At 44.4% G+C, this 27,226-nt stretch overlaps 1 protein-coding gene across 3 annotated transcripts in view; it reads left to right on the top strand.

The window, feature by feature from the left end:
- The first annotated feature begins 2,231 nt into the window (after window positions 1–2,231).
- Rcsd1 (RCSD domain containing 1) overlaps window positions 2,232–27,226 on the top strand; it is a 62,619-nt gene continuing 37,624 nt past the window's right edge. For all 3 annotated transcript variants that reach the window (XM_070034157.1, XM_070034158.1, XM_070034156.1), the window contains exon 1: window positions 2,232–2,436. In XM_070034157.1, coding sequence (XP_069890258.1) covers window positions 2,431–2,436 — 6 coding nt within the window. In that variant the 5' untranslated portion in view covers window positions 2,232–2,430. The remainder of the gene's footprint in view (window positions 2,437–27,226) is intronic.

Here is a 27,226-nt window from a genome sequence, read left to right as displayed (position 1 = left end):
TTGAGCCAGCCAGACCGTAGAGAGCAGGTATGAGAACAACTCCTCAGAAAGAAGCACTCCCTCCCACTCAGTTGCAACCCAGCCAAAACAGGGTGCTTCCCAGCTGAGTTGCCTCCCTTCTGCCTTCTAGTCATCTTCTGCACAGGCAGGAGGGAACATGAAGGAAGTACATACCTCACAACTTGTGGTTGCTGAAACCCAGCTCTGACCTGTGTTCCCCTTCTCTACCTCCCACCCCATTTTTCTCCTTTTCCTTACTAGTTCTTTGAAGGAGCAGCTTGCTTGGGGACCCAGAAGTATGAGGAGGCCACGGTGTCAGCTTAGTTAGGCAACTGTTTTTAGGCTTGTAGAGGGACAGAGAACAGCTGCACATCACCTTGGTAGCTGAGCCTATCTGGGCCTAACGGTTTCCTCTGGGTAAGCACTTCCGCCGTCCTGTCTGTGAAATAGAAGACCTGTGTCAGGGTGGCCCTTTGCTGAGCAGGAAGGAGCACCAGTTAGAGGGAGAAGGGAAAAGTTGGATGGATATGGAAGTATACATCTGTAATTCCAGCATTGAGACAACTGAGGCAGGAAGATCATGAGTTTGAGGCCAGCTACCAAGTGAGGCCCTCTCAAATATAAAAAGAGGACTAGAGGAAGGCCCCAGGCAGGTTTAGAAGATATTGTTACAATCTTCCTATCACTATTTCAATCCTGAGCTTTTAAAAGGAAGAAAGGAAAAGTCACAAGCACAAGTGTTCACTACAGATTACAGGAAAGTTCCTTTCTAGCTACCAACTCTGCTGTAGTAGAGTGGGGGCTCTTTCACTGAGTCTCAGAGTGTCTGTCTCTAAGTAAAAACATCATCTGAACCTTATTCCTAAAACTAAACACTATTTAAAAAATACTCTTTCCAGTGTGCCCATCATATTAGAATGGCGAAGAAAATATGAATCAGAGATGGTCAGTGACTTCTTTAAGGAAACACAGATAGAAAGTAGCAGAGGTGTAATTCAGCATTCTACCCTGTCCGTTTCTCACATCAAGTGTGTGAAGGGGGCAGGGAGAAATCTTTCTTGCCCCTGAGATAAATCCACTTGTGAGCTCACTCTGGCTGCTAGCACTTTAGAAAGTCCCACCTTAAAGGTTCTACACTAGGAAGGTAGCCATGTCCCTGTGACTAGTAGAGCCTGGCAGGTAGTCCATAGAGAGTGCTGCCCTGAGAAGCAAGGGCGGGGCAAGTTCTCTGATTATGAGTATCTCTATGTCCATCTTCACAGCATTCACCAGCACCTGGCACCCTGTTCACTCCTGGGATGAGCTGAGGGACACAACTGGGGAGAAAAGGGCTAGACTTTAATAATGCTATATAGTAACAACCCTCCCACCCTCCCATAACAGCCTTGCAGACTCTGCTGCTAGAGGCCTGGGACAGTCCTAGGGGAGTGTTACTGACCCTGGGCCTGTGGGAATTGGATATTTAAGATCTTGCCCTTTACTATATTTAATAGGAATGTGGGAGCCGAACTTTCCACAAATCTCAATGCATGAATCAAGGCAGATTTGATGTACTGCTGCAAGGAGCTTGGAAAACTTCCCTCCTCCTCATCCCCATATACAGATAGATAATGGTTTCCTGAAGTTGAAATCCTGGAAAGTGAAGAGAAATAGACATGTCACCACACAGATCCCCAATCTGAACAGCCCCACTGTGGCAGTGAGCACACAGCGCCTCCAGCCAAGGGAGATGGGGGGTATCTGCTACCTTTTCACAGAAGGAACCCCCCCCAAAAAAAACACTAATATGATATTGATGAGAAAAGTGGAAAGGGATGAAGAGAAAAGGAGTAAAAATAAATATTACAAAAAAGAAGGGACATAGAAGCAATGAGAGGACAACTATAATTTGGTGGGCAAGAAAAAGAAAGGAGGGAGAGGAGTTGGCAAAAACTGAAACCCTGGCAAAACTCAGGGTCCTGAGAAACTTTGCAAGAAAGGGGGTGTGGTGGCCGCCCATCCCATGTTGAGGAAGATTAATAAAGTCGTGGCTCTCTCTCTCTTAAGTCCTGCCCTGGGAGGGACAGTATCTGTTTAGATTTGTGTCTAAATTTAAACCCTGATCCGGCCTCCCTCCCCTGTTCCCCTCCCTAAACCTCCGCCTGCCCGCCTTCAGTCCCTCCCTCCCTCCCTCCCTCCCTCCCTCCTCCTCCTCCTCCTCCTCCTTCCTCGTTCTCTGGCTGGCTCCCCTCCCTCCTCCTCCTCCTCCTCCTTCCTCGTTCTCTGGCGCTGGCTCCCCTGGCCCGGCAGTCCTACAGCCCAGCACAGGCCAGCGCGCGCACTGCCCTGTGCCCACCACAGCTCGAACCTGGTCCAGGCTGGGAGTGGAGGGGATCGGGAACTCACTCTGGCCCCAGCGAGCCCGTGTGTCTGGAGGACAACCTAGAGGACATGGAGGTAAAGGACCCCAGCGGTGACAAGGGGTTGGGCAGTGAGCTGGGGTTTGGAGAGGCTGATACCCCTGTTTGCAGCAAGGGAGCACATGGGCTCTTAGCTGCTAACAAGAAGGGCCAACGTGTGCTGCTCTAAACCTGGGTGGTTTACTCAGGAAGACTGTCCCTGGTGGTACCTAGGAGGCCCCTGGGGGCCAGCAAGGGCTTGGCAGGGAAAGACCTGAAGGGAGAGAAATTAAGTTCAGCAAAGGTTGGCAAAAGGGTAAAAGGGATGCGCAAATGAAACCAAAGCCCATGACTGTAAAGATGAGTACAGAGAGAGAGAGAGAGAGAGAGAGAGAGAGAGAGAGAGAGAGAGAGAGAGAGAGAGAGAGAGAGAGAGAGAGAGAGAATCTAGTAGAAGAAACTGAGAAATCAGAGCTGTCTGGGCTTCCTTTTTCCCTTGAAGAGTGGCCGTTTAGAAAAGCCAGTGTCCTTTCTCTTCTGAAGTCCCTCTTGAGTCAATCTTTTTTTTTTCTCAAAACTGTCTGAAAAGCTTCTCTCACTGTGCCAATGAGACTGTGTATGTATCAGGGTGTGCTGGTCACATAGAATGGTGTGCAAGGATAAGACCCAGCCCTACTCTGCCTTCTGAGAGGAGGTCCTGCACTCTTCTAACCTTCCGTGGAATTCAGACAACCACTTTCCATGGGTGGAGTGGCTGTGGTAACTCTTATTTCTCTCTCTCTCTCTCTCTCTCTCTCTCTCTCTCTCTCTCTCTCTCTCTCTCTCTCTCTGCCTGTGTCTTTCACTGTCTCTGTCTCTCTGTCTCTGTCTCCTTGAAACGGAGACCTGATATTTCACTCTAAATCAAACTTTGCAGGGCCCAGGGTTTTGAGAAAGAAAAAAGGAGAAGGTGTAAATGTCAGAGAGTTTTTAAGGTGAGTCTCACTTGTGTTCAAAAGGAAACTTCTCCCTAGGCTGTGGTCTGCAGCAATCACAGGTCACAGTAACTGCCTTCTCCTTCCTGCAGTGGGTTCCATGCCTGAGCCCTGGTGAGCTAGGCCCAGGCCTCCTCCTGGATATTCAGCTCAGCCAGGAACATAGATCACCTTCAGGGAGTGGACAGGACCCTGGACTTTGCTGGGGTCTGAAGATATATTTGCAAGGACAGATTAGAGCACCAGGTGAGATACACATAGCAAAGCTCAGCAGGTGGATTCCAGAGACTACTGAAAGACAGTGCAAGCTCAAAGCAAGAGCATGCTTAGAAGTGGGTACTGCTGTAGGGCAGAAGAGAGAGATGGGGACCGACACTCCACTTGTTGGGGAAGACCTCTAAAGAAGCTGCTATAGATGTAGATTTCTTCCTCAGGGAGAATAGAGTGTGCCTGGGGACCAGGCTGGACATTTAGGAGAAATGGACCAGACCTAAGAGGCAAGAGGATTTAGACTTAGGTTGCTACTGGAGGGCCCAATGCAAGTTTTAGCATGTTCTCAGGAAGGAGAGGGGCTCCTTCCGCAATGAGCTTTTTCTTCCCTAAGATGAGGAAGGAACAGTGGGTGGCCAAGGCCCTGAAACTATCAGCCTAGCAACTTCCTGTGTGGCTTGAGATGTGGGGGCATGAACAGAGAAGGCTCTCCACCTACAAGTGGATGTCTGTACTATCTGAAAGATGTCCAAATCCATGTGTGCTGGGGGCTGGGAGGGATGAGAACCCCTGATAGGTCAGGGGTTTTGCATCTGCTCTGGAGGAGGGATTTGCTGCCTGGGAGTGACAGCTTCTGGGTCAAAACTGCAAGAAAAACAAAACAAACCCCACTGCAAGTGTTAGTGCTGAGGAAGGAAGTGAAGCGGTAACTGAAGGGTAGGGAAGTGACAATTCACAGCCAGGAAGTAAACTTGTTACTGTGGGGCTCCACATGCAGGCATAAATTTGGGGGTTCCTCACAATCTCATAGTAAACTCTTTTGAAAGGTGAAAGCCCACCTTTGGGACATGAAAAAACTACTACATTTGAGAAGAAACTGAATTATATTACTTTCCAATATTAGGAATTCAGACCGAAACTTGCTTAACATTCCTGCTCTAGGCTCCACAGACCTTGTTAGAAATATTATATTATTATTATTATTATTATTATTGTGGTAGTCCTAGGGCTTGAACTCAGAGCCTGGGGGGCACTGTCCCTGAACTTTATCGTTCAAGGCTAATGTTCTAATACTTGAACCACAGCTTTACTTCCAGTTTTTTGCTGGTTAATTGGAAAAAGAGTCTCACAGACTGGCTGGCTTTGATCCTCGATCCTCAGATCTCACCGGCCTCCTGAGTAGCTAGGGTTAAAGGCATGAGCCACTTGTACCTGGGATGATGATGATGATGATGATGATGATGATGATGATGATGATGATGATGATGATGATAACACTTGAACTCGGCCTCACCTTCTCACTTGGCTTTTCTACTCTTGAGTGGAAAAGTAGAGTTTCAAATGTGAGCCACTGGCACCCAGTACCTTTATTATTATTATTTTAAGTCACTATTATGCCATCATCAACACCACCAATCATATCTATAGAATACATGAGGTAAAGACTCTGTCTGATACCTGCCATTCAAACACTCCCAATCCAGGATCTCAGACAGAGAGCATACCCTGTCATGTATAGGTTGCACATGCATGTGCTAAATGACTAATTGCTACTGACTACAAATTCTTAGTTCAGAGTAGATGACTGAGAGAAGTTCAGGAAACAAGTTCTCGCAGAAGGGGGGTGGTGAGGAGGAGAAACAAAAGGAATAGATGGGTTCAGGAGAGAGCATACCAGCTTTTCTCAGTAAGTAGACCAGTTGGTTGGAAAAGAAAACTGAAAAGGAGTAAGAAAAGAAAAACAAAAACAAGACGATAAAGCCACAGGGCCACAGCGTCTCAAGACACTTGCCAAACAGGTGAGAGGGATATGAAACCCAAGCCACCTGCAGGAAGGAATTAGTCTCTTTAGCTGTGCCCCAGTGAGTTCCTTTTTCTAATTCATACAGAGACTATCTACAGCCCACAAAGCCAAAGTTAGCTAGTATATGGCCCTGGATTCTCACCCAGAGAGGTGTTGTATGAAACATAGCAGGGGTGAAATAGCAGAAATGCAGTTCAGGGAATAAGCAAGGCAGTCAGGTTAGGAAGCCCCTTGGAGAATCCAGTCTGACTTTAAGAGAGGGTAAGATTGGAAAATATGGGGTCACCAGAGTGCCCTAGAGGGAGGTATTCTCAGGCTAGGGATATAGCTCAGTGAAAGAGAACTTGCCTAGCATGTATGAGACTGTGGACTCCATTTCTTGCACTGAGAGAGACAGACAGAGAGGAAATCTGTATATCTTACTAGTATTCAGCGATTGGCAAAGTCCCTCACAGCAAATCCTATATTTTTCAATACTCCTCTCTGTCTCTCTCTTTCTCTCTGTCTGTCTGTCTGTGTCTGTCTCTCTATCCCTCTGTCTCTCTCTCTCTCCCTCTTTCTCTCTGTCTGTCTGTGTCTGTCTCTCTATCCCTCTATCTCTCTGTCCCTCTTTCTCTGTCTCTCTGTCTGCATCTGTCTCTCTCTGTCTCTGTATCTGTCTCTGTCTGTCTGTCTGTCTGCCTCTCTCTCTCTCCTGTCATCACCTCTGGAAGCCCTCCTAGATGCCTTCGAACTCTACAGTGCTCTCAGAGCACTTTATTCAAACAATTGATGGAGAACCAAGGTAGAAGTATAATGGTCAGCCTAATGCCTCCCCCCAAAAGGCTTTTTTTTTTTCTTTTTGCTTATGTGGTGCTAGGGAATCAAACCCAGGGCCTCCTGCATGCAAGGCAAGCGCTCTACCACTGAGCCACCTTCCCAGCCCCCCCCAAAAGGCTTCTGGAGGACAGAAGTTATTTCTTGTATGTCTAGGGCTGAATGTGTAAATTATGTTATTAAGATGGGAGAAAAGATTAGATAATCTTTTCAGTTTATATTTTTAGAGCAGCGTTTGCATATGTTCATTTTGTTTTTTACTGTTCTAGGCAGAAATTTGCAGTGCTACATGAGAAATGTAATGTGTTATTTGAAAAGTGTTTCCTTTCTAGAAAAGATAATAAGTAATGTAATTGTTGGTAGAACCTAGAAGGTAGAAAGAGAGGGCCGGGCACTGGTAGCTCACTCCTGTAATCCTAGCTGCTCAAGAGGCAGAATCTGAGGATCATGGTTCGAAGCCAGCATTGAAGAAGTTTGTGAGACTCTTGTCTCCAATTAACCATCCAGAGCATTAGTCTTAAGCACAAAAGCTCAGGAACAATGTCCAAGTACTGAGTCCAAACCCCACGACCAATGAAAAGAGAAAGAGAGAAAAAGAGAGGGAGAGAGAGAGAGAGAGAGAGAGAGAGAGAGAGAGAGAGAGAGAGAGAGAGAGAGAGAGAGAGATTTAAGATGTTTAACTTAATAATTTTAGTTCCTTAAATGCTAATTGTAGGGGCTACCAGATAGCCCAAGGGTCCTTGAAAAAGTTAATTTTCACTAACCAAAATCTTCATTTCTCCAACTAAACAGTGAATAACAAATTTAATAGTAGATAATTAAACTTATCTCCTCACAACCACATTTCTATTTAGAACAAACCTCTGTGAAAATTAAAATACTGTCACTAAACAAGTCATAAATTTTTATGGGGAAACCATAAATGATTCTTTTTCCCTGATGCAATGCCAAATCCTCCTGAGATATTGTTTGTCATCCTTCCACTTATTCCATATTTATTAAGCATTTATAACATGCCAGATCTTGTGTTTAGAATATTACTCTTTAAAAAATGGGATTATAGCTGGGTGCCAATAGCTCATGCCTGTAGTCCTAGATACTCAGAAGGCTAAAATCTGGGAATCATAGTTCGAAGCCAAGCAGACAAATCCAAAGGACTCTTATCTCCAATTAACCAGCAAAATGCCAGAAGAAGAGAAGTGGCTTAAGTGATAGAGGATCAGCTTTCAGTGGAAAAGCTAAGCAAGAGTGAAAGTCCCTGAGTTCAACCCCAGTACCAGCACCAAAGCAATACATAAATAAACAAAATAAAAATGGTCTATTGCTTCTTTTCATCCTCACAGACTGTCAGTAGTAGTAATGACAGCAATGAAGAAGAGGTGTATTTGTATAGCTTGGGGCATGGTATGTTCATTTTGTAACCTATATTTTCATCCGTATCTCTTTACCTCAGAGGTAAAAAGCAATCCTAGGAGAGAGGAGGCTTGAAGCTTTAATAAAAAGTTCATCTTGTGATATCCCTGTGAGGTGCTGATAGAACCCATAACTCTTTCCTGGTTTTGACCTCCTCCTTGCTGAGCCATGTATCTGCTGGTTGGAGCTGGTGGGTCATCATTAGGGCTGCACAGACTCTAGAAGCTGCAGTTTAGCTCAGATACCCCACATTTCCCTCTGGCTCTCGAGTGTTCTCTAGGACCCTGGCAGAAACCTTGGCTTCACTTAGCAGACATCTTTCCATTTGCTGGGCTGCCATGCCAGGGAGAGTTTTGGTTAGTGACACTGGAAGGCCCCAGCCCTGTCATAGGAGGGGTGAGTGTGCATTCCTGGAGCAGAGTCAGATTTCAGAGCCTGATCCACACAGCACAGCTCCTCACAGCAAGGAAAGCCCGAGCCAGGCCCGCATGGTTCCGTGGGAAATCTGAACACTGGCAGCTCAGCAGCCCTGTAATCTTATCAGGGCCACAGGAGAAAGCATTTAGGTTCCAGAAAAATCTGAAGGCAGCTCTGCCTTCCTCCAGTGCAGAGCCAACCTGACTACCCTTACCCACTCCGCTGGAATGAAAATACTTTGGGTAGAGAACAGGACTATCTCCAACTGCCTGCTGCCATATTGCAAAGGGGACAAACCTAGACATGGAGAGCTCAGGCTGAGCTATGAAGGGTGTCATCAGATCTGTGGAAAGCCAACAGCTTTTTCTGTCATCTGGGAATAGTTCTGTCTATGGCTTGAGAAATCCGGCAGAGGGGTGGGTCTCATAAAGTTTCATTCACATAGCAGCAACACATGGACACTTTTATCTCTGTGAAAAAGATGGTACAGTGATACTACTGCCCAGTACAGAGGCTTTGCTGCCATCAACAACTGCAGTGTGGATCACCCGAGCCAGACCAGAGAGAGCAGTGCCCTCATCCCTTTGTCTTTGGGGGCAGGGAACAGCATATCTTTTTTTTCCTTTGAGGCTTTTAGAATACCTATCTCCTAGGAATTGTGGAGATTGCCCAGCCTGTCCTTGCTGCGGGGAAATGGCCTGTAGTCACTGCTATCCTGAGCCTCAGTGGCTCCCTAGGAGAGGAGCTATATACAGGTGGGGCCCTTACCTCTGTGAGAGCCCTCCCTGAGATGCCACTAAAGCTCATTCCTACTACCAGCTGGAAGCTCTTGAACAGCGACCCTGAGAAGTCAGCTACATTCTTCCAGTCAAGAAATGAGTGTCTGCATCACAGATGTCCCCACCCTTTGTTGTGAATCTGCTTGCACAGATTCAAAAGCAATTGCTTTGAGCCTTGCTAGCTGTTGTACACTGACTTTTTAACGAGGCTTAGCTAACATATATGGATCCTTTAGTGCCTACCAAGTACTAGGGACCAAAACATGAATGGGTGTCCTATCTTGCTGGCCCTCAGAGAACTCACAGTCTAACAGGGGAAAAAAAGACTAAAACAGATGATTACAGAACAGGGCAAGAATTACCCCCACAAAAGTGAGGTGACAACATCTAGCCTGGGACTCCCAGAGCTTCCCATGAGAAATGATCTCTGAGGAGAGTGTTGAGGTCTGAATAGGAGTTAAGCAGCTGCAGAAAACTAGGAAGAATATAGTCCGATCAGATGGAAGAAGGTTCAGAGGAAACCATGGTGGTAGTGGCTGGCAGTGTGGTGTGCCTGGCAACTACAAAGGGTTTATTCCTGGAAGGTCAAATGAGATGAAGACATTTGATGACTAGGTGGGAGTTACAAAGAAAAAGAAAATTGCATTTCCTACCATAAAAGGAACTTTCTTCTATTTAGGAAAAGAATAAATATAGACACATGGTGGGAAATTAAAAAATACAAGGTACAATCTTGATAAAAGAAGTATATAGAGTTCAAAGTCAGCTTCTTCTATGGTGAGAGGTAGAAAAACCTTGCTTTCCTCTGCTGGGAAATTCTTCTACAAGTGCTGCCTTTGCTCCTCCACGCAGCTCTGAGGGGCTGACAGACAAGGCACTTAAGGGTGAGTGATTGCAGGCTCACCTGTGTCCTGTACCCAAAGGCTCTCGCTGAGGACATGGATTTGAAACAGACTTTTGGCTCCAAAGGAAGGCATACCAAAGCCACCCTGAAGGCTCTTCTCTGATGAGAGGCCTCTGAGAATACATCCAACACAGAAAATCTCCTATTATTACCATCTCTGTCCACCTGCAGCCCCACCATGACACATCCCAAGCATTCTTTTTTTTTTTTTTTTTTTTTTTTTGTCGGTCGTGGGGCTTGAACTCTGGGCCTGAGCGCTGTCCCTCAGCTCTTCAGCTCAAGGCGAGCGCTCTACCACTTGAGCTACAGCGCCACTTCCGGCTTTCTGGTGGTTTATTGGAGATAGGAGTCTCACGGTCTCTCCTGCCCGGGCTGGCTTTGAACCGCGATCCTCAGATCTCAGCCTCCTGAGTAGCTAGGATTACAGGCGTGAGCCACCAGCGCCCGGCCATCCCAAGCATTCTGAAATGCCCACATTTTTTTCCCTCTTTACCTAGAGCAATCCAGGATGATCAAATAGTAACCAGTAGACCAGGGAGTAACAACTGACCACATGCACCAACCCACCCAGCTAAATAGAGCAACAGAAACAAAAAGCAGAGCCTGTGGGTGCTATGACACTACCTGGGCACCCACCCCAGAGGGCACAAAAACTTCCATCCAATCATAGGCCACAGAAGCTTCATCCTCTTCATGGCCTCCCTGCTAGACCCCCACCCCAACAGCCCATTCCAGACACATGAGCTATGTGGACACTTATCCAAGCCTGCTGCAAGCCACCCCTACCCTATCTCAGCACTCCAAACTCCATTCCCAGGCCTCAGGTCTCTGGCTTGTCATGCTTTTGAGATACGTTTTGATGGATAATGGGAAAGTCATTGCTGAGCAGCCACACCAATGGCAGTGTGGGAGAAATCTACAAAGCTTGTCATCACTTCTGAATACCTACTATATACAGATGTTTTGCATACATTTACCTTTTTTAAATCCCTATACAAACCCTATCACATCTCTTTTCTAGATAGTTTGCCCAGCTCTGGAAGGTGATTGTCCATATGATTGGGTGGGGTCCTATGTCTATTGTTCTTTCTTTTCTTTTGGCTTTCTCCTGTCTTCTCCCACCTTGCCAGAGTGGGCCTTCAGCCTGCTTAATCTTTCTCTAGCTTAAACCAAGCCATGGTGGAACCCAGGAGGCTCAAAACTTGGAGGATTTTTTTTCCAACAGAGGGGGAGGTGATACTTTGATCTGAGGTCTTTGAAATCAGCTTTGAACTTGCTGGGCAGGTGCTCTATCATTTGAGCCACTGCCTCCCTCCTAACCCTTCTTACTTTAATTTATATTTACATATGGTTTTACTCTTTTTCCCAGGTTGGCCTCATACACTTCCCAGGTGATTATAAGCCTGTACAACCATGCCCACTCCCAAAGAGTGGGCTAGATTGATTCTGGCTAGATTGATTCTGAACTCTCATGTATAAAAAGAAACTTCTAAAAGGTTCAAGGGTATCTCTGAAAGAATCTGGTATTTCCCTCTAAGGGAGAAAGGAAGTAGGTTTGTTTTAATTTGGTTTTTAGTGTAAAAAAAGTTTTGAAAGCATGAAGGAACTTAAGTAATTTCTCTGTTCCCCCCCCCCTTTTATTTTAAAGCTGAGGACACTGAATGTAACTCACCAATGGTCACACTTAGTGAGTGGTTGAGTCAGAACTACAGTAAAAATCTTTTGGCCTACAGCACACTACAGTATACATTTGATCCATATGTTTAAATTGACTCATGACTACAACTTCCACAGCTCTGTGTGCTGTCTTCTCCAGGCTCTCTGAAGTCTTCCACACTTTGGAGTGTTCAGTATTCTCAGTTTACCCATCAAGCACTCATTTCTATGGGGAGAGGAAAGGTTGGAGAACAACAGCTCCTGTTACCATTGTTTCCACAAGTGTCAAGAGACTCAGACTAAGGCAAGGAGAGCTTAACTCTGCAAGGTGCCACAAAATACTTCCCTAACTGGCTGCTTTCCACCATGTGCTCAAGGGGTCTTTCTCAGGGATCTTTTGCCCCCTGTTGCCCAGCCATACTTGAAGCCTGTTGTTATGGCCTGGATTTGAGTGCTCAGGAGTTGGAAGAACAGAGGTGATTCCAAATCTTGTTTTTCCTAGGGTAAAGCATGGGAAATTCAGGGCCATGTCTGGTGCTTTGGGCTGGTGTGGAATGGCACAGAGATACCTAGATGAAGAATCAAAAACAGGGGAGTTGCAAGTGTAGAAATTTTCTAGGGCTACCATAACAGGGAACCACAAACTGGGTGGCTTAGAACAACAGGCATTTATTCTCTCACAGTGCTGGAGGCCAGATGTCTGAAATCAGTGTGTGGCAGGACCACACCAGAGACACTAGGGAGGAATCTATTCCACTCCTCTTTTATTTACTTCCTTGGTGGTTGCTGCTTCTCTGGCCTATAGCCATATCCTTTCAATCTTTGACTCACCTTCTCTGATTGTCTCCTACTAGGACATTTGCCATTGGACTAGGACCCTCACTGATCATTCAGAATGATCTCCTCACCTTAAAATCCTTAACTTTATGTGCAAAGGCTCTTTTCCAGATAAAGTAGCATTCCTGAGTTCCAGGAGTTGGGAAGTGATCCTACCTTTTGGAAAGGCCATCATTCACCACTTTATAGCAGGAAACTTGGTATCCATGTAGAGGTAGAGGACTGGAAGGGTGAATCCTTGTTTATTATTAGGTTATAGATTATTAAGTAGGTTGCAACTATTCCCACCTCCATGCTTTGGAGGTGAATTTCTACTAGCTATTCATTTCTATTGCTATGGGACTAATTTCTTCCTAGGAAGCCCATTTCAACTGCTTTGTTCTCCATTCCTATACTGGTGCAGGTCTCAACTATGATTCTCTACTCAGCAAGCTGCAGTTGAGAAAGGAGGTCCATATGGTGCCATGGGCATTTCCACAGAGCTATGATCATCTCTCCTGATCTAGTCTCTTTCCAGGGAGATAACTAAGGTCTTACCAAGCTAGGAAGAGCTAGCTTTTCAAATGATGTAGGGTCACCAACACCTTTATAAAGGTCCATGTCTTGCAATATTATAAGGTGACATTTTACACATTCTCATTCCATATTCTCCTTTCAAATACTTTATACATTCACTGGGCCTTTTGTTTATTTATTTAAAGACATGCCCTGAGCAGTTATGAAATGAAAATTAAGTAGACATAATATTTTCTCTCAAGACCTGTGCAATCTGGAGGTGGGGAGGGAAGCTAAAATGAAAGAAATCCTTACCAAACAGTGTGATTGCTTCTTCAAAGAAAGTGAGTAAATAGTTCTGTTGCATAATTTTCAGGACAGTCTAGTATTGCTGTAACAAATAATGCTACAGTTTTAGTGGCTAAGAACCACAAAGGTTTATCTCTCATTCAGGCTATGAGTCTGTCAGAAGTTGGCTGGGGGCTCTGTTCTATGTTGTTGACTAGTTGGGACCCAAGCTGCTGGAGCAGCTCCTGTATGGAAGGGTGTGGATGTGTGTCATGGCAGAACAAAAGAGAGTTCAGCAGGATTTATAGTAGTTGTTTCTATCACAAAGCAAATGATCTCTGAGCTGGGTCAAGCTGACCAAGGTCTGAGGAAGGAAACCATTACCTGTACTACTTGGGCACAGTCCCTGGAGCCCTACACAGCTCTGGTGGTTGGAGATGCTCCTCCTGATTGAAGTGGAATCTGCTTTGCAAGAATGTAGAGTGTTTTTCACAATGTCAACCATTCTTGCTCGAGAGAGGCAAGTAGGTCTGAAGGAGAAGCCAAGGATATACCTTTATTGTGACAGGAAACTGTGCCATAAAAATAAAAGCATTAATCATTAGGTACCATTGTTTTGACATTTCTTAAACTCCTTAGTCATAAAACAGCCAATTTCTTGGAACTTACCACCACTAAGAGATACCATTTAGGGCTAAATACCAGGGGCTCATGTTTGTCATCCTAGCTACTCAGGAGGCTGAGCTTTGAGGACCACAGTTGGAAGCCAGCCTGGGCAGAAAAGTCTATGAAACTTTGATCTCCAGTTAATCATCAAAAAGGTAGAAGTAGAGCTGTGGCTGAAGTAGTAGAGAGCAGGGGCAGGGGTTGGGAAGTTGACTCAGTGATAGAGTGCTTGCCTCCCATGCATGAGGCCCTGGGTTTGATTCCTCAGCACCACATAAGCAGAAAAAGCTGGAAGTGGCGCTGTGGCTCAAGTGGTAGAGTGCTAGCCTTGAGCTGAAGAGCTGAGGGACAGCGCCCAGGCCCAGAGTTCAGGCCCCATGACTGACAAACAAAAAACAAACAAACAAAAAATAACCCTCAGGGACAGTACACAGGCCTGGAGTTCAAGCCCTTGTACTGGAAGGAAAAGAAGGAGGAGGAGGAGGATGTGGTGAGATATCATCTATAGCCCAAATGGCTTTTGGGATTTGGGAGACATTTTGCTATGGCTGTACCAGCAATGCAGAATTATCCACAAAGCTTTTTGATCTTAAAACATTCCCCCACAGTGAACAGGATATCTGATCAGGAAATCTTTTTTCCTACATGTAGTTGCATGATGTTGAGAACTACCATTTTCCTTCCATAAGACTTGTTCAAAAGCCCTGCCTCTTGTGTCTATGGAAGGAGCTAGTGAAAGTCATCCTGTGAGTGACATTGGAATTTGACAGTGGAATTTGAAGTCACAGTATCAACCAGCTGACCACTGTTCCTATAGCCCTCTGTTCCCTTTGTCCAATTATTGAACTTATAATAGGCCAAGGATGGATGCTGTGCAAAGCCATGAAACCTGAGCTTCAAATCCAGGGCCAACTACTATCCTCAGTGTCCTAGTCATGAAGTTCTAGACCAGCAACTCTAGTGGTCAAACATGTCAGGTTTGATCACTTGGCCAGATACACTAAATAGCCAAGTAATGGTGAAGGGCAGAGAAAAGAGCTATATTATGCCATGTGGGCAAGTCATGGGAAACCATTGCAGCCATCTCCAGGGAAGAGATGTAGCTTAGGTTTCAATAGAGGAAGAACGAGGGTGGGGTCTGGTAATCAGAGGAGTAGTCCAATTGATCACCATCTCAGGATTGGTGAGGCCTGGTTCACAACCTGGAAGTTTTGGGGGCTGAGAATGGGGTAGGACTTCACAGGATACTATGAGCCAGTATTTTCCTTCCTGATTAAAAGGTGGCTGCAAGATGACTGCTCAGAGCAAAGATAGATGCAAGATGAAGGTAGAAATGCTAACCTTTCAATCCTGTTCTCTACTGATTTGTGGGCCCAATGAATGAGAGATTTCAACAAAAGTAGATTCTAAGTATCTGTTACAGTCAGTCCCTCCATCTGTAAAACTGTTATCTGCTTCACTTATCTTCCTGGCAATTTGAAAAGGAAATAGTTCATGCATATGATAGATCAGATAATTGACGTTATTAGCTAGAAAAGTTAAATATCCCACAAACCTTGTGGTAGCAAACTGTTATTGTAAACAATTCCTAATATCCCTGAGTGGATCCTCTAGTGGAAGGAGGCAGAAAGGAGCTCATGGAGGTCAAAATAGGTGAATAAGAGCAAATATGGGACAATGAGGCTTCCAATATAGGGCCAGGAGGTTCTGTACAACATACAAGAGGCTCTGGTCTGTGCAGCAGTAATAAGGACAAGGCTTAGTACTTTTACTACACTTTCTTTCCAAAGCACTGACCCTATAAACTATAATCTCTGAAAACCCCCATCATGTTGACCTCCATGGGCTCCCTTCTGCCTCCTTCCACTAGAGGACCCACTCAGGACTGTTAGGAATTGTTTATTGACTGAAAACAAGAACGTGTACCTCCAGCTAAGAATGGCAGCTTCTCTCTCATAATCTTGTGTAGAGACAGCATTGCTCTGGAGCAGGATATCTGCGTCTGACTTTGCCCTTTAGTAACTTGTGATCTCCCTAGGCCTTGGTTAACTCACTTGTAAAATGGAAATCATAACCACACTTAACCAACCACCTGAGAAGACTGTTATGTTAATATTTGTTGAAAGTGCTGGAAGCAGGGCCTGGCACATATTAGGTGTGAATGAACAAGCCATTATGTAGCTTGCTTGCTGTTGTGTAGCTCTGACTGGGACACGGGAGGGGCAGGAGGCTATCAGAAGTTCCTTCCAAAGTTGTAAAGTTCATTTTTCCACATAAGGACTTGTACATCTCATTGTTGCAATGGGTCCACCTGTATCCCTAGTTAAACGATTTGTTTTTTCCCTTCCCCTCCACAAATTATACCAACATCAAATACAGTGAAAGCATGGGTTATACCGTGGGGGAGGGACATACAAAGCAATATAGAAATCATCTTATAAATATGTTAGAAACAATTGCATGAAAGGAAAAAAAAAACAAAAAACATTTGAATACTTATGTTGGGATGGGGGGAGGGGGGAGTATGGGAAGGGATGGGAAGGGGAAACAAAGAGAGGCAACAATGCTTGATAAGAAATGTACTCGTTATCTTGCCCATGTAATTGTAACTCCTCTGTACGGTATTCTCACAATAAAAAATAAAAATAAAAATAAACTGGGAGGAAATGAGGGAAAAGGTGACACTGTTCAAATAGAAATGTACTCAATACCTGACTTATGTAACTGTCACCCCTCTGGATATCACTTTTACAATAAAAATTTTTAAAAGAGATTAAGGGGAAAAAAAGTTCCTTCCAACAACAGAGGTTGTGATAGAGGGGTGGTTCATGCAGACCACACACAAACCCATGCTGGCAAAGCTCTCTGGGCTTCTGTAGGAAGCCAGGCCTAGGAGCCATGCTGGACTACTGCCCCGATATCCTACATAAATCTCAACTGGAGCCTGCGAGGTGGGAGGAAGAGCCAGGTTATGGAACAGCAAGTTCAGCCTGCAGACTCACAGGAGACAGCAAGTATACTTTGCACATTCACCCTGGAAAAGTAGTGAAACAAAGAGGTAAAAAATTGGAAGGAAAATAGCTCCCCCCTGTCTGAGGGAAATACATTCCCAGACCCTAGGGGATGCCTGGAACCAGAGTGAGGACCACACCCTATAATTTAATGCTTTTTCCATTTTAACTAAGCACTTAGCACACATTGTGGCCATCATTTCGGTAGTTGGAAGCACAGCGGCAAAACAAGTGTGCATTTCTCTTTCCTTCTTCACAACTTTATGAACAGATTTGGTTTTCATGGTAGACCTTAGCAACCTCAGAAGATAACTTCCTTTTCTTTATTTCATGCAGAACTTCCACCTTATCCCTTGAAGGAAGCACATTATGATTTCTCTTTGGCACATCCAAACAGCCAACCTTCCAACCTTTGCACTCTGCCACTAAGTAAAATAAGGATTGCTCACCTGCAAGGTGTAACACTTGAACAATTACAAGTTGCATGCAAAGCATGTCACATAGCATTGACCAGCAGCAGATGGTGACCAGCTAAATGACCAGTAACAGATAGCTTACACAGCACAGACACTTTACACAAAGGGATGATTCGTGTGCTGGGTAGCAAAGGGTGAGAAAAATGTGAGATTTCCCTGTGTCAGAACACAGCCCGAGGAGCTCCAGTTGCACAATCGGTTAGCGTGCGGTACTTATAAGAACACAGCCCGATTTAAAACTTTATAACTTGTTTATTTCTGGAATTTTCCATTTGATATTCTTAGACAGCAGTTGGCCATGGGTAACTGAAACTACATGAAGTGAAACCTGCATGAGGAGGGAGCACTTCACAATTGCCCTTCTTCTTCCTCGCCCTGGCATATCCAGGCTTCTTGTGCTGTGACTTCTTCCACCCACCCCTACCATTCCCCACCTCCATGGGGTGGTCCTTCAGGGGAGCTGAGGCAGTTGGGAAAGCAAGAGTCTTTTTCCCTAAGACACCTCCAAGAACCAGAGTGACAAATCACTCCAACCAGAGCCAACTCCCCATCTCAGGCCAGGATTCTGGCTGGATTAGTGCCTTTATATACCAGTAAGGAAAGTCTGATTTCTCCAGTACTCACATTACTTGTATGACCAAAGGTTTTTTTCTTTGCAAAATAAATTCAGAATAGGTGGAGCTACCCTGATCGAAGCATTCTCATTAAGGACCCTAGGTCTTTTTCTCAGCAAAGTCTCCAGTGGTAGGCCACTGCTGTCTGTTCTTGGCCCTGACTTGCTAAACATTTTGTTAATGACTTGAATGAAAAAATAGAAAGAATCCAGATGACCCACAGCTGGGATAGTTAATATGATCCATGACATATTCAAGTTTAAAATGATTTATATAGGATGGGACACCAGGCCAAAACCAACATAATGAAATTAAACAGGGAAGAATGTGAAATCTTCTGCTTAACTTTAGCATAGGACAGACTTGACATGCATTTGTTCAATCATTCCAAAAATATTTCAGGGGCCTACTGCATAAAAAATGCTGCCAGGGGCCTTAGAGAGAGTAAAATTCAGAGACAATATCTCAATAACTTGAAGACTTCATGGTGGTGGGAGGGGTTATATCCTCAAATAAGGCAAGGCATGGGATGTGCTGAAGTATTATGTAGGGAGCAAAACCACAGGGTTGAAAAATTCACAGTGAAAGAACATCCTCAACTCATGCTGGAGAAGGCTTCACAGGAAGGACATGGAAAACTGGGAACGTTTGAGATGTATTTTATTTTATTTTATTTTTTTTGTCAGTTGTAGGGCTTGAACTCTGGGCCTAGATGCTGTCCCTGAGCTTTTCAGCTCAGGGCTAGTGCTCTACCACTGGAGCCACAGCGCCATTTCTGGTTTTCTGAGTGGTTTATTGGAGATAAGAGTCTCTCGGACTTTCTTGCCCAGCTGGCTTTGAACCACAATCCTCAGGTCTCAGCTTCCTGAGTAGCTTGGATTACAGGCATGAGCCATCAGTGCCCAGCTAGGTTTGAGATTTTTTTTTTGTAAAGACTCTGCCAGTGGTGAAGGGACACGGTGGAGCTGATGGGATGGAGGGTATAGGGGTAACACATGTGTATATGGGGTTGGAGTCAGGAAGCCTGGAGGACAGGGCTAGAAAACCTAAAAAGACAGTGCTTCCTCAGCTTTCTCCCAGAGGAGAGGAGCATATAGCATCTAAAGGTGCTATGGAGCTGGTAAGATGGCTCATGTCTATGATCCTAGCTACTTAGGAGACAGATCAGGAAAGATGCTGGTTCGAGGCCAAGCTAGGCAAAAGAAGTTCATGAGGTCCCATCTCAACCAAGAGCTTCCATGGTAGTTCATTCCTGTCATCCTCGCTACACACAGGAGGCTGAGATCTGGAGGATCAAGGTTTCAAAGCAGCCTGGGCTGAAAAGATCATGAAAAGCTCTGCTTGTAGTGGTGTGAACTTGCCATCCTAGCTACAGCAGGACACACAAAATAGGAGGATGATAGTCCAAGAGAAGTCAGAGGTATGGGGGAAAGCAAGACCCTACCTTAAAAATAGCCAAGGTGTGGTTCAGTAATAGTGAGCAAGTGCAAGGTGCTAAGTTCAAACCATAGTACTTAAAATATATATACACACTGGCAGACCTGATTCCAGGATGTTGTGAGGGGAGAGAGACTTAGCCAAAAATGCCAGCTAAGGGTCTAAGAGCTAAAGCATCCATGAGCAGTGGCCTTGAAAGGCACAGAAGCTGTGAGCTAAACTTAGGGAAGTAATTGGATTGTGATTGGAGGGCAGTTACAGAACAAAGCATTTTCTGAGTTCAGGGAAAACTCTGTAGGGTGGATTAGGGAAGTGGCTGAGTTTAGATTGAGGCAGGGTACCTTGTCAGAAATCCAGAGCTTGAGCTTGGAGGGGCACTTGGCTGGGACAGGGTTCTGTGGGCATCTGCATGGAAGAAGCCTCTGGAGCCTGGGTGGGGAACGGTGACAGTGGAGCGTGGCTCAGGCCAAGGACTGCTCTGTGGGTGCCTCCCACACTCAGAAAACAGGGAAGAATAAACACAGCCAAAGAATGCTTCATGCTGCCATTTATGTGAGAGAGGTTTGGGTGTTCCAGCTGATCGTAACTGACAGTGTGTGTGTGTGTGTGTGTGTGTGTGTGTGTGCGCGCGCGCGCGCGCGCGCACAAGCCCAACACCTTAAAACAAGAAAGGAGAGAGGGAACACAGGAAAGAGGAGAGAAGAAGGGAGAGGGAGAGGGGAAGGGAGAGAAGGTCAATCTCAGATTTTAATTCCATGTCCCACAAATGCAGGACTTAAAGTTTCTTATCCCACTCAGGCTCCCCTCTCCCAAACTCTCCTTTGTGTGACTATCTTTTCTTCTCTCCTAACACACTCCATTTGCCCTCTGAGGACTTGAGATCCTTGGAAACTCTGGCCCAGGGGATAACTGAGAGAGTGATAGTGGAAGCAGAGAAGGAGATAAAGGGAATGATTTCTCTGTTAGGCAATGTCATCTCAAGGCTTTTAGTGGCAAGCAGGTTATAGTCCCACACCAGATAGCTCATAAACCCATAGCCTAGCATTATTTCTTCTTCTCTTCCCCCTCCCCTTTCTTCTCCCCCTCCCTCTCCTCCTCCTCCTCCTCCTCCTCCTCCTCCTCCTCCTTCTTCTTGTATTTGTTTTTAATATTGAGTTTCAGTAAATGACCAGGTTGCCTCTACCTCTCTATATCTGGGATTACAGGGATGCACCACCACACTCAGCTTCTTGTTATTATTTTCTAAATAATTATAAAACTACAGTCAGGAGAGAATAACCCTAGAAAATCCCAGGCTTTTGTTTTTGTTTTTGTTTTCTTTTTGCTTATGTGGTACTGAGGAATCCAACCCAGGGCCTCATGCATGCAAGGCAAGCGCTCTACCACTGAGCCACCTTCCCAGCCCCAATCCCAGGATTTTGTATTCTGCCTGTTTTCTGTACTTTTCATTTAAAATATTAATTTATTACAAAAAAATCTTAAAACATCCTACAGGAAAGCTGTAAAATTTTATCATACAACAGCTATTAACTTTCCTTCCTTCTTTCCTTCCTTCCTTCCTTCCTTCCTTCCTTCCTTTTTTCCTCCTCCCTCCTCCCTTCTTCTTTACTTTACTCTCCCTCTCCCTCTCCTTTTCTCATCCTCCCTCCTCTGTTGTTTTTAGTGAGGGAGACATTAAGCCCAGGACCATATGCATGCTAAACACACATTTTACACTGATCCATACCCCCAGTCCCAGTTTTCTTTTCTAGCTCTCTTTCATTCCTTAATTTTTATCTCTTTTGTCATTAAAAAATAGGAGAAGGAAAGGGTTGAAAGCATGTCTCAAATAGTAGAGTGCCTGCCTAACAAACCCTAAGGCCTTGAGTTCAAACCCTAGTACTACCAAAAAGAGGAGAAAAAAAACTTTTTAAAAACAGTAATAAGATAAAAAGATAGCCCCTTTGTACAACCGTAATAATAACAATAAAATTATTTTAGAAATAGGAAAAAGATAATTCCATTAACTATAACTACTTGGTATGTATACTACTTTGTGCATATTAGTTTAGTCATATACCTGATTGTTACATAATTTCAATCACTATATATACACAATTCTGCACTCTTGCTTTTCATTGTATATTATTTATAAAGCAATGTTTTTATTTTAAATGTCTTCATACTATTCTATTATACAAATATACCCTAATTTATTTAATCATTATTCTATTTTGGGTCATGGCATTTGCTTTTACTTTCTCTTTGTTATAAATAACATAGCTGTAAACAGTATATGTATCCTTTTCTTCTTTTGAGTAATTTCTTTGGAAGCAATTCCAGGAGTAGAATTATTAGGCCAGAGGATATGAATGTTTTTGTGGCTCTTACCAATGCATGTTTCTGCACTGGTCCCGTACACCTGCTTTCCTTCCTTCCTTCCTCTGCCAAGGTTTCCTGTACCTAGAATGGACAAATTGTAGGCTCAGCAAGTGAGAGGATCCATGAGCCAAACCTTGTCCAGTGTAGAGCCCTCTCCTTACAGTGTGTTTCTGCCTGTGAGTCCTGCAGTCCCCCTCCCAGGAAGGAGTGCTCCCAGGGGCAGGAAGGGGGGCGTGGACATCCTGGAACTGGAGCAATCATCTGGTACTTCCCACAGGAACATCTGCAGATAGGGGAAATTACATGGAAGTGAGCTTGGGGACCAGGAACACAGGATGGAGCAGAACCTGAGTATTTGGGCCAGCCTCTAGGGAGTGACAGGAGAAATCCCTCATGGTCGTGGACAAGTATGATCTTGCTTGATAAAGATTTTACGAGCACCCGCTGTGAGCTTGTTTCTTTGCTGAAAATTCTGAACCCTTTGGGGAAGAGAATTTGTCTCCTCAGGGACTTGTACTCTCACAAGGGAATCAGAAAGTAACAGGTGATTATAGTAGTTCTGTCAAGTATTCTAATAGATGTGATCTCTGGGCATCCTGCCAGAATGGGGAACTACTACAAAGGTAGAAGAGGAGCAAAGGAGGTGATACCTGAGCTCAGTTTGGAAGGACAAGGAGAAGGCAGGTAATTCAAAGGTGAAAGAAGGATGTTCTAGCTGGAGGATGTTGAGTATGTGAAGTATGCCTGGATTTAGGCCAGGCGGGGGTGGGGAGGGATGCCATACCTCCAGAGTTCTTTGGGCCTTGGTCTGATTAGGAGGAGCAGGATTTCTACACAGAAAGAATGATGGGGCTTTTTAGTCTCATTGCAGGGGACAGCTTAGAGGGTTGGTCTTAAAGCTGTAGCTGTAGAGTCAGCACACTGTGCATTGCAGTTGGACATTTGTTGAGTGTGGATTCTGAAGTAATAGGGAAGAAAAGCTCTCCAAAGCCATCTCTTGATGAGAACACCTATTTTATTCTCATAAGCAGTGAGGATGCAAGTTATATGATCAGACTTTTACTCTAGAACAGGTTGGATATGGCACATCACAGAGATCATTAGATGGCTGTTTAATCATCCAGACTAAAAGCCATGAGTGCTGGGCTTTAGCAGGTATTGGGGAGGCAAGTAGGGAGAGAAAGGCTTGAGAGGTGGGCCCTTCCTCACAGGGACAAGCACTTTCTATACAAGGCCTAACTGAAGACTAAGTACAGAGGCCCCCATTGCCAGCATCTTATGTTGGGGCGTAGCTGTAACATTTAAGGGTCACATAGACAGGGACTGTCCATAATAAAAGCAGCCTACCATTGTGCATTCATCAATGTGGTGTGAAGTGCAGAGGAGATCCACAGGAGCCTTAAACTCTAGCTGGAAAAAGCTGGTCATGGTGGTGAGCAGGAGATCAGCACTCTAGACCAAATTAAATCACTATGTTGCCGTGAGATCTTGAATCAACAGCACAAGATTTAGAAGGGTGGGTAATAGGATGATAATTCTATTCTTTCCTAGCTGCCTGGGAAGGTTAAATGAGATAATATATTTATGTCAAAGACTGGAAAGAATTACAAAGGATCTCACAGATGTAAAATGTTGTCACCCCTATGTTTTGGAAAACATAGAACTATGTGGAAATTATTTGGTTCCTCCAAGAAAAATCAGCAGGTGCCCTGGAACATGAGTGTGTGTGTGTGTGTGTGTGTGTGTGTGTGTGTGTGTGTGTGTGTGTGTGTGTGTGTGTGTGTGTGTGTGTGTGTGTGTGTTGGGTGGAGGTAAAGAGCTGCAGGGCATTCACCTCTTCCTGGGCCACTGCTTTCCCCTTTCCTTGTGACTTCCCTTTGAAGCTTTTGAGCAGCTGTTACAGATGAGACTCCAGATTGGGCTGGCCCAAGACCTCTCACTCAGACTTAAAGATTGTGTTTGACAACAACAACCAGCAGTGAACAGGACTTCCTGACTCTTAAGTGTTTGTGTCTAGCTCTGGGCTGGAGCATGAAGAGAGAACTGTTAGCTACCTCCAAAGAACCACTTTCCATGCTCAAGCCAAGAGTTCTATTTCAGTTATGGCCAAGGAACTACAGGGATTTTCCCTCTGTCCAGGAAAGGTATTTGAATTTTAGAAACAAAAGTACCAGTTAAAGAGCAAAGGAGAGAGGGCCAGGATTCTAGCTCAGCTAATGACTAGGCTTGTGTAAAGTTGGCAAGTTTGGATATAGTAAAGGAGAAAGTCGTAAGGAGTTTCCTACCTGATACATGCTGTGAGCAAGAGAGGGTAGAGGGTCTGATGGGAGAGGGACAGCCCCAGGCAGCTTCCACAAGGCCAGTTCAATGTGTCTATTAATCTACTAGGCTGCTATAATAAATATCCACCAATAGTTTAACCATCTACAGTTCTGGAGGCTACAAGTCAAAATCAAGGTATTTGGAGGATTGTTCTTTCTAAGTCCTTGTACCTTACCTTGTAGATGGCCACTTTTCCCGTGTCCTCATGTTGTGTTTGTCATAATCTCTTCTCATAAGGGTGACAGTCAAATGGGATTAGGACCTGACATGAAGACATCCCTTTAAACTTACTAACTTCTGTGAAGACCCCATGTTTCAGCACAGTCATCTTCTGAGACATCAAGAATCAGGGTTCAATTTATGACTTTGAGGGGCAGAACTCAGCTCATGTCAATGCTCCCATTCTGAGCCTCATGTCCAGCTATGGGTGAGAATGGAAAGGCCACAGTGGAGGTCACCACTTCTAGCCACTGCCACTGGAACAGAAATGGAACTCCAAAGGTTTCCAACATTCCTTCTGTGCAGGGAATCCTGTGGCTTCAGCAGCCTGGAGCCCACTTTTTGTTCCAAGCATGGGCTGCATCTAGAAAGAAAATATGGGGTGCAGTACCCCTTCATGGCTCTCCTTGATCTCTCCTGACCCCAGGCACAGCTTCTATCACCTCCTTCTGAATAGATACAACCATGCTACCTCTGAATAACACAAGATGCAATGTGATGGACTTCGCATTATAGCCATTCTGAGATTTCAGTGCCCTCTGGGCTGGTACTCATGGCCTTCTGTCTCTGCTCAGTTGTCTGTAAGAGTTTTGTTTCTTTGGGAATTTTACTCCATAGTGATTATGCTTTTTTATTTTTTATTTTGTCAGTCGTGGGGCTTGAACTCTGGGCCTGGGCACTGTCCCTGAGCGTTCTACCACTGAAGCCATAGCGCCACTTCCATAGGTATCATAAGAGGAACCAAGTCAGAGGAGGGAAAGGGTGCAAAAAAAGGGTACACCATTCAGAGATCATGTTAGCATGAATCAGTTCTCCATTGTTTCTCCTCTGTAGTTCCATCCCAAGAAAACAGGGCATAGGACAAATGTCAGCCCAGTAGGCTTTCTCAAAGGACCAACTTTCCCACATCCACATCCACCCCATTCTAAGCCATAGATGGGTTCCAGATGTTTCCTGTAATCCAGATAGTCCTCAGTGTCTTTACTCATGGGAGGGTAGAGTCCCACTACCAGGCCTGGGGAAGTGGGCTCCCCTCACTCCTGGCTCCTGGCTCCCCTCACTTTTCATTCTTTATGGAGCCACCAATCCCCTCTTATCAGCTGGACTGGAAAGAATTTAAGTTGAAAAGGAACTGAGTCCCTTTAAAATTGAAAGCTCACAGTGGCCAGATACTTGAGGGTATTTTCAGCCTGGAGGCCTAGGTGAAGATACAAGCAGTTGTCAGACTGGAACCAGGCCTGCCCCTCCCTAAAGACAGACAGGCCAATAGTTGTGTCCTTCTGGTGAGGACACAAATTTCCCAATGGTTATTTTCTAATTATGACAAGTGTGAAAAACTTGAAAGCTAGCAGATATCGCCTTCTTTGTTCACCTTCCCAAATTCACTTCAATTCTTTGTTGATACATAGTTATAGGTTCTTTGTATCTGATGACTGTGTATGAAGTACTGTGGGGTTTTTTTCCCCCTGCCATTTCTCTGTGGCTATTCCATACATATCTCATGGTGTGGGAGATGTATATTTGTCATTTTTAATGGGAGCTTTGTGTCTCATTACCTTACCTCTTCTCTAAAAATAGTATTCAGATGGCTTCTAATTTTTTACCTTTATGGAAAAACACGAATGTATGCAATTTTATATAAACTGTGTTTTTCTCCATTTCCTTAGTGTTTTCCTAAAACTGAAACAAAGTATTTTAGAACTGTTTGATATACTTACAGCTTATTGCCTCAAAAGAGAGCAGAATCAATTACTATGTAATGCTAAGTGCAGTTTGTTGTTATTGGTGGTGGTGGTGGTGGTGGTGTTGGCGGGGGGAGGGAGGGTGCGAGCGCACGCGTGTGTGCATGCTCCGGTTCTGAGTGCTATTCCTAAGCTTTTTTTGGCTCAAGTCTAGCACTCTACCACTTAAGCCACAGCTGTACTTCAAGCTTTTTGGTGGTTAATTGGAGATAAGTATTTCACAGACTTTGCTGCCCAGGCTGGCTTTGAACCACAATCCTCAGATCGCATCCTCCTGAGTAGCTAGAATTACAGGTGTGAAGCAGCAGTGCCCAGCTTATCATGGTCCTTGACACATGGCAAATGTTCAGTAAGTGTTGGTTATTAGTATTAGTGTCTCAGAAGGAAAGATGGGCAGGAGCCTTATATTCTAATCAAGTTGAATATCCCTCATCCAAAATGCCTGAAGCCAAATGTGTTTTAGATCTTGGATTATTTTTTGATTTGGAATATCTGCATATTTATGTCTTGAGAGGAAATCTTGGGGCTAAGACTCAAACATAAAATTCCTTTATGTTTCATACATACCGTATACACACAGAACGAAGATAATTTTATCATATATACATATATTTTAGATGTTGACAAAAATCACTGCATCCATTTACTTGACACACACATTAACAGTATAGGAAAAATCAAAGGTTTTAATAGCCTCACAAACATAGAGGGTTTCCAGTGTTTTTGTTTTTTTATTTAAATATGTTTTTATTATAAAAATATTGTACAGAGGGGTAACAGTTATGTGAGCAAGGTAATGAGTACATTTTCTATCAAGCATTGTTGCCTTATCCAATATATGTTTTAGTATTCCTTAATTTTTACTGTGTCCCATACCTGAAAGCAAGTGTGGAACTTTCTTTCTTTTTTTTTTTTTTTTTTTTTTGCCAGTCCTGGGGCTTGAACTCGGCCTGGGCACTGTCCTGGAGCTCCTTTTGCTCAAGGCTAGTACTCCACCATTTGAACCACAGTGCCACTAATGGCTTTTTCTGTGTATATGGTACTGGGGAATCTTACCCAGGACTTCATGAATGCTAGGCAAGCACTCTACCACTAAGCCACATTCTCAGCCCCTGGAACTTTTCACTTGTAGAATCATGTTGACATTCAAAGACTTTCAGATTTTGGAGCATCCAGTTTTGAATTTTAGAGTAGGAATGTTCAAAACATGCAAAGGTATTTTTCTTCCATAATAGACACTATATTAATAGGTATTAGTAGGAAAAGCAAGTAAACATATGACCAGACTTATGTCTATGGAAGATCGTTTGGACAGCAGAAAGGGCACTGGAGAAGTTTGGAAAAGAATAGAGGCAATGAAACCAGTTTCAACCATAATTCATCTTCACAACAGACAGAGTGTTGGTG

Source organism: Dipodomys merriami, unplaced genomic scaffold (assembly GCF_024711535.1).
Source record: "Dipodomys merriami isolate MVZ:Mamm:240054 unplaced genomic scaffold, mDipMer1.0.p SCAF_24, whole genome shotgun sequence".
Classification (NCBI taxonomy): domain Eukaryota; kingdom Metazoa; phylum Chordata; class Mammalia; order Rodentia; family Heteromyidae; genus Dipodomys; species Dipodomys merriami.
Note: the sequence above shows the minus strand (reverse complement) of the source record. Positions and strands in the feature narration are given on the sequence as shown.